This window comes from Trypanosoma grayi (assembly GCF_000691245.1).
Source record: "Trypanosoma grayi strain ANR4 Tgr_555_V1, whole genome shotgun sequence".
Classification (NCBI taxonomy): domain Eukaryota; phylum Euglenozoa; class Kinetoplastea; order Trypanosomatida; family Trypanosomatidae; genus Trypanosoma; species Trypanosoma grayi.
Window position 1 is genome coordinate 1 of NW_008826174.1, and position 10,120 is coordinate 10,120.

The 10,120-nt window shown below is 53.3% G+C and overlaps 5 protein-coding genes across 5 annotated transcripts; all 5 read left to right on the plus strand.

The window, feature by feature from the left end:
- Positions 1 to 151: 151 nt before the first annotated feature.
- On the plus strand, positions 152 to 1,795 carry DQ04_05551000 (guanine nucleotide releasing protein; the record flags this gene model as incomplete). Its single annotated transcript, XM_009314250.1, has 1 exon — positions 152 to 1,795. One exon carries the CDS (start codon positions 152 to 154, stop codon positions 1,793 to 1,795), a length of 1,644 nt encoding a protein of 547 aa, XP_009312525.1.
- Positions 1,796 to 3,345: 1,550 nt separating this feature from the next.
- Positions 3,346 to 5,331, plus strand: DQ04_05551010 (ABC transporter; the record flags this gene model as incomplete). Its single annotated transcript, XM_009314251.1, has 1 exon — positions 3,346 to 5,331. The coding sequence occupies one exon, from the start codon at positions 3,346 to 3,348 to the stop codon at positions 5,329 to 5,331; it is 1,986 nt and encodes a 661-aa protein (XP_009312526.1).
- A 329-nt stretch (positions 5,332 to 5,660) lies between these two features.
- On the plus strand, positions 5,661 to 6,320 carry DQ04_05551020 (RNA-binding protein RBP-3; the record flags this gene model as incomplete). Its single annotated transcript, XM_009314252.1, has 1 exon — positions 5,661 to 6,320. One exon carries the CDS (start codon positions 5,661 to 5,663, stop codon positions 6,318 to 6,320), a length of 660 nt encoding a protein of 219 aa, XP_009312527.1.
- A 1,071-nt stretch (positions 6,321 to 7,391) lies between these two features.
- DQ04_05551030 (hypothetical protein) lies at positions 7,392 to 8,855 on the plus strand (the record flags this gene model as incomplete). Its single annotated transcript, XM_009314253.1, has 1 exon — positions 7,392 to 8,855. One exon carries the CDS (start codon positions 7,392 to 7,394, stop codon positions 8,853 to 8,855), a length of 1,464 nt encoding a protein of 487 aa, XP_009312528.1.
- A 357-nt stretch (positions 8,856 to 9,212) lies between these two features.
- On the plus strand, positions 9,213 to 9,836 carry DQ04_05551040 (RNA-binding protein UBP-2; the record flags this gene model as incomplete). The annotated part of the gene is made up of 1 exon (XM_009314254.1): positions 9,213 to 9,836. The coding sequence occupies one exon, from the start codon at positions 9,213 to 9,215 to the stop codon at positions 9,834 to 9,836; it is 624 nt and encodes a 207-aa protein (XP_009312529.1).
- Between the last annotated feature and the right edge of the window lie 284 nt (positions 9,837 to 10,120).

Consider the following 10,120-nt stretch of genomic DNA (forward strand, 5'->3'; position numbering starts at 1 on the left):
TATATATATATATATATACTTTTTTTTTGGCGGTACTGTGTGGACTGTGCGTTGCGTACCATTGGGGTGATTATTTTGGCTGTTTGTGCCGTGCTCTTTTTCGTTCTCTTCACTCACGTGCACAGATCGGCCCTAGGACTATAGTGTGATAATGAGTACCTTGACTGGTCGTGGGCAGACGCGCCTATACGTGCGCATGGAGGGGCTGTGCCCTTTCGCCCTGCTGCTTGACGACGATGCGAGCGCTGATGTACTCGAGCGCGCCGCACGCCACTACGCGTGCGAGCGGTACGGATTGAAGGCGGACGCGGAGCATGTGATGGTGCGCCGCATCCTTTTCACCGGAGGCGATCAGCTGATAGACTTCGCCCTCGTGAGGAAGAAGCGACTTCCTGAAGACTTGCCTGATGCGGAATCAACGGCGACGCCCGCCCGAAACGTAGGGAGGAACTTTGCCTTCGTTGACGTGCTGCCAGCGTACCACAACTCCGACTCACCCGACGCCGTCCGCGAGTCGTACCGGACGGGGGCGACGTCGGCTTTGGACGACCATGAAGTAACGGCGAAGAGCCGCGGAGCCAAGGAGGCGTGGGACGCTGCCGCTCTCCTCCCATCGCCCTTGTATTTCTCCTTCGTGGCCTTTAACCGACTTGTTCTCATGATGACTGACCCGCGCGGCCTGCAGCGGGAGTTGCTGACTCGCGTTGTCCTCCTCACATATCGCCAGTTTGTGTCAGCAGACGAGCTGCTGGAGCGGCTGATTGAACGGTACGAGGTGCCGCCGTTGGTAAAACTGGGAGAAGCGGATCGTAGCCCTCTCGAGCACCACGCGTACGTGGAGTTGTGCCGCGAAATCCAGTGTACGGTGTTCAGTGTGCTTGAGTTGTGGGTGAAGAGCTATTACGAGGATTTCTCCAATGATGCATTGCACCTTCGCCTGCACGTGTGGGCCAAGGATAAGATTGACCGGTGTGGCGCCCCTACTGCGCTACTGCGGCTGATGGCAAAGGGTGACCGAAGGGCTCTGCACGCCCGCACGCCGAAGATCCTCCCGGGAATCCCAAGGAAGGGAGGCACGCCGACAGCACTGCTGATTCAACACACACCGAATGCAATCGCTGCCCAACTCACCATTTTGACGTCACATGTCCACCGTCACCTCACGGGGCCAGAGCTGATCGGCCAGCGGTGGAAAACTGAGGAGGTGAGTTTCATACCTAACTTCATTCAATATCGAGATTTTTTCTTTCGGGTGAACAACTGGGCATCATACGCCGTTGTCTCAGAGAGGGATTTAGAGCGGCGGACGCGGAATCTAACTGCGCTGATGTCTGTTTGCGACGAGCTTATCAAGTTGCGAAACTGGGACATGCTGGTGGCTGTGTACGGCGGGCTAAGAGATCCGGCGGTGGTGCGCTTGTCTCTCACTTGGGCAGCTCTTTCAGGTGACGACGTTGCGCTCTTTGCCCAACTACAGAAACTACTAGACTCCGATACGGGCTACAAGACGCTTAAGAATGCGATGCAGAATGGGGAGCGGCCGCAGTTCCCATGCATCGCCGTCTTCTTTCAGGAGTTAAGGGATTTAGAGGAGGGCAGATGCTCGCAAGAAGGCCGTGTGAATTTTGGGCGCTGCCTGCAGCAATACCGGCTCCTTCAGTTTGTTCTCCTTGGGTCTGGCGCACAGGTTGATCAGCTGGTTCCTGATAGTGATTTGATGGGCGCGTTTTCCTTCTGGCGCCCCGTCGACGCTTCGGTGTTGATGGATCTCTCCAATGAAGTGGAAGGCAACTAAATGTGCTACACTACCTTTTGATGCTTATCGTCTTGTATAGGGTTGCAGCTGCTGCCAGACGCTGGAGTTTTGCGTTGCACCCTCTCTGTTTCTTTCGGCTGATGTCGTGAATGTGCGTTGAATATCTGCTCATTTTTCGGATGTCTGCGACAGGACGTATTCTCCGCAGGTTTCTTGCACCGCCGAGATTGACGGGAGGTCTATGGTGTTGTGCTTTGTTTTTCTGCTGTTTGGTGTACCGTTTGATTTGTCTTAGGATGTCGGTCAACACAGTAAATATATTAAGAGCCAGGCTTTGGCCTTTGCTGATGCATGGCCGCTGATTTCCAACGATTATAGACCATCACCAGAACCACATGCAAAGCGGCGAGGAGGCGGAGTCTCAACGCCGCCTGGCTACTGTTCACTTGGTTGTGACTCCTTGCACGAGATGACGGGAGGGAATCTTGGCATCTTTGCTGAGGAAGTGCTTCACCGCCTGCTGGGGGTAATACACGATGGGGAAAGAGTGCTCGTGGGGATGCAAGAAGGTGCACCAGAAGCGCGAATCCATCCTGCAGGCAAGAAGAAAAAGCTCGAAACAAACTGAATGAAGCTGGTGGACGTCAATATAAAACAGAAAGTAAGGTGAAGGCGCTTGGGGACGAAGATGATGGATCACCACGCATGATATGGGAACTCAATGCGTCCCATAAGTGCCAAAGAGGAGTGAAAAGAGATTTGGAGGACCCCCGAGTCGGGGTGGCGGTGACGCATAATGCGATGCTTGTTTCTGAGTCTTTCGGGGCTGCGCGTGATGTGCTGAAACCTGTTGTGTACTCTATAATTCAAGCAAGGCGCCAATGTAGGTAACACAGGGAGTAAACATCATCACCATACTGGGGAGACGATATGGATCGCTTGAGCATTCTGGCACCTTTAAGCCGAGTTACCGGGAAGGTGAGGCCTCGTGGTTTTGTATCTGGCGATCACCAGACCGGTTGACTGAATGCTGTGTGAGTGAAGTTGAACTATATGGAAAGGGGTTGTAAAGGAACTTTTGCCACCTTCTAACATTGCGCCCCTCTTTTCTTTTCACTTTTAAAGCTACTGTGCCCTGAATGAGAGTGGAGTGCTACGCTAAATCTCTTTCAAGGGAGACAATTTGATTGCTGTCATCCATCTTATTTCTCTTTTATTTTTGGGTGTATGCCAACCTGCATGGATCCCACTCCGCAGAGCGCTGTTGAACGCGGTTTTGATTTTGCGTTGCCTGTGTGCCAGAAACTGGAGACGTGAAAGAACAAAAAAGACGCGTCTTTGTGCACATACCATCGCTGTGGATGGAGCCTTCTGAGGACCCTGTGTGCGTGGCAACTTGAAGCTGCCCTTAACCAAGGGTGCGTTTTTTTTTGTTCTGCTCAGTTAAGGGTTGCTGTGAAGAAGAGATCTGAATCAGTTCGTCCCTTTTTTCCCCTCTTTTCTACTGCAGCAGAGCAGCCTTCGAAGGGGCAGGGGACAATACGAAGAGTTTTTGTGCCCTAATAATTCAGTTTGTTGCTTCTCTAGTCATGCGACACTCTCAGTTTATCTGGCACCCGCATCACCCCGAGACGCTGCGGAGCTTCAAGCGCTTCGTGTCCAGCGTACGCCTCCAAACGGACTTTGGGAATGCGATGCCGGCGCAGCGTCCGAAGAACTCGTCAATGCCGTTTTACTTGGCTGAGCCGGAAACGAGGAAGGGCTCATTCAGACGCTATTTGCGCACTGCGCGGGAGGAAGCGCCGTACATCGCAGCGGCTGTGGCTGGCGTTGGTCTCTACAGCGTGGCAACCCTTGCCATCCCTGCCGGTTTCGGCCAGCTGATCGACTTTGCGAGCAAAGGGGAGATGCCACTGGGGACGTCCATGCAGCTCCTGGGGTGGTTCGTCGTTGCCGGTGTGGGCAATTTCATGCGGCTAGCCTGCATCGGCTACGCCGGGGAACGTGTCATTGCACGACTTCGCAGCCGCTTGTACCGTGGCATCGTAGCACAGCCAATGGCATTTTTTGATTCACCAGAGAATGGCACGGGGGCCTTGGTGCAGCGACTCTCAATGGACTGCAACGTGGTTGGTAGCTCGCTCACGGAGGCCCTGACCCAAGGCAGCAAAAACCTTCTTCAAACAGTAGGTAGTATTGGTATCATGGTGTACTACTCTCCAACACTAACAGGTGTTATTTGTGGTATGATTCCTCCTCTGGCGATATTTGCCGGTATATACGGCCGCTATGTGCGGCGACTGCAGAACCAGATGCAGGACGCTCTTGCTGCCAAGGCGACTGTTGCAAGTGAACGACTGGGTAATATCCGCACTGTAAAGGCATTTGCCAGGGAATGGGGGGAATTAAAATGGTACGAGAAGAAAGTGGCTGCTGTCTTCGAGATAAGCAAACGCATGCTGTTCTACAATGCCTCTTACGTCTCTTCGCTACAGTTCGTTGGGTACGGTGCGTTGTACTGTATCATGTGGGCAGGGTCAATGCTCGTGGCGACGAACCATTTGTCGCCCGGTGTGCTCTTTTCGTTTGTACTCTACACAGTATACTGTGGCATTGGGCTCATGGGGCTCACCAACCTGGCGACGGAAATTAACAAGGGCTACGGGGCCAGCTTGCGAGTATACGATATCTTGGATCAAGAGGAGCGTCTGCAGAAGTTGCAGGGGGAGACAAAGAAGATTATTCCTCTGCATTGTAAATGGGAGATCAAGCTGAATGGGGTTTCTTTCGCTTACCCAACTCGCCCAGAGGCGCCAGTGTACGAGAAGCTTGACCTAGAAATCGTACCATCGCGCTGCACATGTGTGGTTGGCAGCAGCGGCTCCGGCAAAAGCTCTCTCGCGCTGCTGCTTCTGAAAATGTACGGGCCGACGGAGGGCAGTATCACTATTGATGGACTGGACTTGAATGACTTGAATACGCCCTGGCTCTGTGGTAAGATTGGCTACGTTGGCCAAGAGCCGGTGCTGTTTGGTGGATCCATCGCGCAGAACATCGCGTACGGCGCCCCCGACCACAAATGGGATGATCCCATCGACCGGTGGCTTTACTCCTCCGTCGTGGACGCGGCCATGCGGGCTAACGCGCACGATTTTATTTCAGCACTTCCACAGGGATACGACACCTTTGTCGGTGAGGGCGGCCGTTCACTCTCCGGTGGGCAAAAGCAGCGTATCGCCATTGCGCGTGCGCTTCTGCGTGCGCCCAACGTCTTGATCCTTGATGAGGCCACGTCCGCACTCGACAGCGAGTCGGAGGTGGTTGTCCACGAAGCCATCAGTCGGCTGATTGAAGATGCCAAGAATGGTAAAGAAAAACGAACAGTGCTCATGTTTGCGCACAAACTAAGTATGATTCGTAAGTCCGATCACATTGTTGTCCTCGACAAGGGGCGTGTGGCAGCTCAAGGTACATTTGAGGAAGTGCAAACGAATCCCCTATTCTGCCAGCTGGTTGGCCTCTCGCCCACGCCGAGGCTTTCAGGCGGACCTGACGCTGCGGTTCAGGGGAAATAGCCACAGCCGTTAAGAAGCTCAGTTGCTCTGCGGCATCAAGAATGTGCGCGAAGGGATGGTGGTGCGTTAGGGTGGACGGGACGAAATGCCTACCTCTTTTATCATTCAGTTAGGAGGTATGATGTAGAAACAGGTGACTAGGCGTTGCTGCTTCCCTCTTCCCGTGCTGCAATGTGCTCTGCATTCATTTTCTTCCTTCCCACACTTTATGGGACATTTATACCGTGGTTGGTTTAGATCTCTTTTTCGTTTGCGTGTGTGTGTGTGCAATCTTTGCGATTACCGAAAGAAAAAAAACACATTTAGGAATACGAGTGTGAGGAACAACAATGGAAATGACAGCTGAGAATGTGCCTGCTGAGGAATCAGCGTCCCCAGCGCAGCCGCAACAGCAACAGCAGGATCAAGAGCAGGAGCCACAGAAACAGCACGATCAAGAGCAGGAGCCACAAAAATGGCGGGAGAAGGCGAAGGAGCAGGAGCAGAATTCGCCGCAGCATGTAAGCGCATACAACACTCCCGAGCATGCGCCTTGTGGCAGTTCAGAGGATTTTCCCAACAACGGTAGTTCGCCTTTCATGTCCCGGCCCTGTTGCGCCACCGATCCGGAGCCATTGCGTAACCTCATCGTAAACTATCTCCCTCCCATGATGGATGAGGTACAGCTGTGCCATCTTTTCGGGCAGTTCGGGCCGATTGAGAGTGTGAAGATCATCTTTGACAAGGAGACAAGGGAGAGTCGTGGCTATGGCTTCGTGAAGTATGTCCACTTCTTTAGTGCAACATACGCAGTGAACTCTCTCAATGGCTACCACATTGGGGGGAAACGATTGAAGGTGGCGTATGCGAATGTTGAGGCCGCGATGGAAAACTACAGGGCACTGAGAATGTCGGCAATGATGTTCTCTATGCAACAGCAGATGGCTTTGCAGTCCGTATTCTGCCAGCAGATGCTGTTGGCGCGACAGCAAGGGGATGGGCCGCAGTAGCTGACGTGGGGAATGTGTCGCGATCGGCTGCCTTTATCTATCTTCCTTTATTTGTTTCCTTGCATGTGCAATTCGTTTTTGCTGCGTTTTTCAGTTGCTGCCACGTTGCTCATCGGCGTCATTTATTCTTCGAAAGAATTATACAGCAAAACCCAAAAGAAAAGAACAGTGAAAAAAATCGGAAGGGAGGGTGGGNGGTGGGTGGGGGAGGGAGTACAAGAGGCGCGGATCCCTGCACGATTTCTTTGCTTTAGTCCTCGAACTATGGGCCACGTCCTGCACGAACTGTGCGGGAGGGGGCCGGCAAAGGCAGCTGGCAGGGTGAGGGCCGCCACATATAGTGCTCCTACAGCTAAGCGGACGGTAGGCACGCGAACAAGACAGACGCGAACGGGGGAAAAAAACCCAGAGAGTAACAAAGGGGCTCTGCTGTGTATTTTGTTCGCTTTTGTTTGTTTCAAAGGCGATACAGTTCCGCGTAGATGAACAAAAAGAAAAAAAAAGCGACGAAGCAAGACGGCAAATACGTGACATTTTTTTTCGCCTTTCCGGTATGACTCCTTTTTTTGCATTTTTGGCGGATTTCACTACGCTGGGCGGTAGAGTAGCGGCTCCTCCCCGGCCGACTCTTCCATGCACGGGTAATACGAGCGGAAAGCGCAGCACGGCACACCCAGGATACAATGAGACAGAGAGACGGGAGTATATACATATACATATATATATATATATATATGCACATGTGAATTGATCTGGCTGGTACATTTAACAGACAAACACATTTGTACCCAGAAAAAGCCACACACACACACACACACACACACCTACACACACTCACACACACACACACCTACACACACACACTCACACGTGTGCAGCCTCCATCAGGTTCATTCCGATTAGCCCCACACCTCCCTTTTTTCATAAAGGGTCTTCATGCTGTTTCCTGCCATTCTTCCTGTTAAGTACTCTTCTTTTACCATTTCTTCTTCATTGCGTAATAGTCGTCGTGCTGTACAGAGTGTGCTGTACCACGTAGGCCATAGGGGCAAGGAGTTCGTCTGTGAAAGAATGAGGAAGAAGGAGGGAGGGGAAAGTGAAAATCCTGCATCAAGAGAAATTCCCATTCGAGCCACAGGTCGGAGCAGCGGTGCACCCCGTGATGAAAAACAGCTTGCCGGTGAGGGTGATGATATCCGCCTGAACTTCGGCGCGGTCCTCATTGCGGCAGCCTCGTCTGCCGGATCTGGCGCTACTGTTTCCGCTGACGGTGTAGCAAAGCTGCTGGACGAGTTGGCTCGCGCCTCATCGCGGACGGACTGCGCCAGCGACGCGGCCCGGGCTGACGTGCTCGATGTGGATGTGCTCATCTTGGACGCTGTTGAGCGCGTCTTGTCTGGGTATAGCGAGCTGGTCGTGCCCCCTGCCGCAACCAGAGGAGAGGCATTTGCGTCAGAGATGGAGCGTGCCTCGCTGGCAAATCTTCGTAGTGTCGCTGCGGCATTATCACATCGGCCACCGTTCTCCGGGCCCGTGCTTGCCGCTCTCTTCCAGCTTACAATCCTAGTGGTGAAGCACGCACCGCCGACGGCCCTTGACGAGGCAGGGTGCCCTGTTCTCGTTTCCCTGCTGGAGCTCCTTGGGTGCCTGCCGCGTTGTGCCGTGACTGGCGGGGCGCCGAGTATTCTGCGAGTGGTCCGCATCACGGCGCGGAATGTGATGCGTCGTGTTGGCCCTCGTCTCTTTCCTGTGGATGCCCCGGCGCCTCAGCAGAGCGGCATAGGGATGATGGCGATGCCTGAGGAAGTCGACCGCAGTCTGATCCCGTGGGTGGAGCGGCACCTCCTACCACTACGCGTTGTTAGTGGCGTGGGTGCGCAGACAGAGCTCAAGGAGGACCGGCGGCTCGCGCTGTTACTGCTTGACTTCATGCTTCACGGGGACGCGCGCAGCATTGGGCCCACCTTTCTTGTCACAGTACAGTATCTCGCCGATGCTGTGGTCTCGCTCCTCGAGGCAGAGGAGGGCGGTATAGACGGTCACGAGAGAGAGATAGCGCTCGCCTTTCTGCAGCGGGTCGACCGCGTGTTTTCCGCTGAGGCAGCACAGCCCATGCGTGCGGGTGGCGTCCCATTTGTCCACTCCCAGGCCCCGGTTCCAGCACAAGCTGTTTCTGAGTTTCTCCTCACCAAGGACGCGGCATACCTGCGAGAATTCGCCCAGTTGCGTCGCTTTATTGAGGAAGAGCGCGGCACACAGGCCGTCCTACGTCACCACTTGGGGGAACTCGCTCAGGAGTGCGAGGAAGTTCGGGATGGTATGAGACAGAATCTTCTTAACACACTGACGCTGTGCAAGATGGAATCAGCAAGTCTCTCATTGACGAAAGAGGTCTACTCGGCCGACACACTACAGGAAGGGGCTTCTTCTCCAGCTGCGGCGTGGGTGGACGGCATGATGAGTCGCCTTCAGCCGGTGGAGGAGCTTGTTGTCAGTCTGTGCGAGGAGGAGCGGGAGCACCCAACTTCAACCTGAACAAGAGGGCCCGTTGCTGTTGTTGTTTTTGTTTGGTGTGTATGTGCGGTTGTGTGTGTGTGTGTGTGCCACAACTTCAGAAACTCAAGAGGATCACAGACAGAGCGACAGATGGATCTTTTCATGGTCATCACAACTGGTGGAGCCGTTTCGTTTAAGAAGTATATATACACATGTTTACTTTTTAATGTTGCTATACATCTGCCGCACGTGGTTGTAGTTACTTTTTTCCTCTGTATTTTTTTTGTACTATACATTGTGTGTTTATGACCGCAATCTTCTTGGGACGCGCACCCTATAGGTAAGGTTTTGCATACACAACGTATCGAGGAAGACAAAGGCAATCTTTTGTGTGTAATGGCCCAACAGATGCAGTACTACGCTGCCCAGCAGCAGCTCCAGCAGGTGCAGCAACCACAGGCACCGGCTCAGATGAATCCCGAATCTGATTTGTTGCGTAACCTCATGGTAAACTATATTCCCACTACGGTTGATGAAGTTCAGCTGCGCCAGTTGTTTGACCGATTTGGACCAATTGAGTCCGTCAAGATCGTGTGTGACCGCGAGACGCACCAGAGCCGGGGTTATGGATTTGTGAAGTTCCAGAGCGCGGCGAGTGCGCAGCAGGCTATTTCGGGGCTGAACGGCTTCAGCATTCTCAACAAGCGCCTAAAGGTAGCATTGGCAGCCAGCGGCCACCAGCGTGCTGGGCCTGTCAGTGACGGCGGATACTTCGGCGGGTACGGCAGCTATGGTGCGTACCCCTCCGCTGCGAATCCCTATGCCCAGCAGCAGATGATGGCGATGTACCAGCCGTATATGATGCAGCCACAGCAGCAGCAGCAGCAGCAGCAGCTTCAGCCACTGCCTCCGTCCCCACAGCAGCAGCCGCAGTCACAGCAGCCGCAACAACAACAACAGCAGCAGCCGCAACAGCAGCAGCAGCAGCAACCTCAGGGCAGTCGTCCCGCTCGGAAGTGAAACTGACGTGCCATTATGATAAGGGGCGAGAGAGAAGAGATAGGGGAGTGCGTATGCTGCTAGATGAAAATATATAGGTAATGCAACGATCTCTTTCCCCGTGTGTGTGTGTGCGTGTGTGGTGTGAGGAAGGTGGAACGGACACCTAGATTAATTTATATGAAGAAAGACACAAGAAAGAATCCCGGGGGAAAAAGGAAAAGATGAAAACGAAAAGAGAAACACAATACAAAACAAAAGAAAAACAGAGGAAAGGCAAAAAAAAAGAGAGAATTGAGAATAAA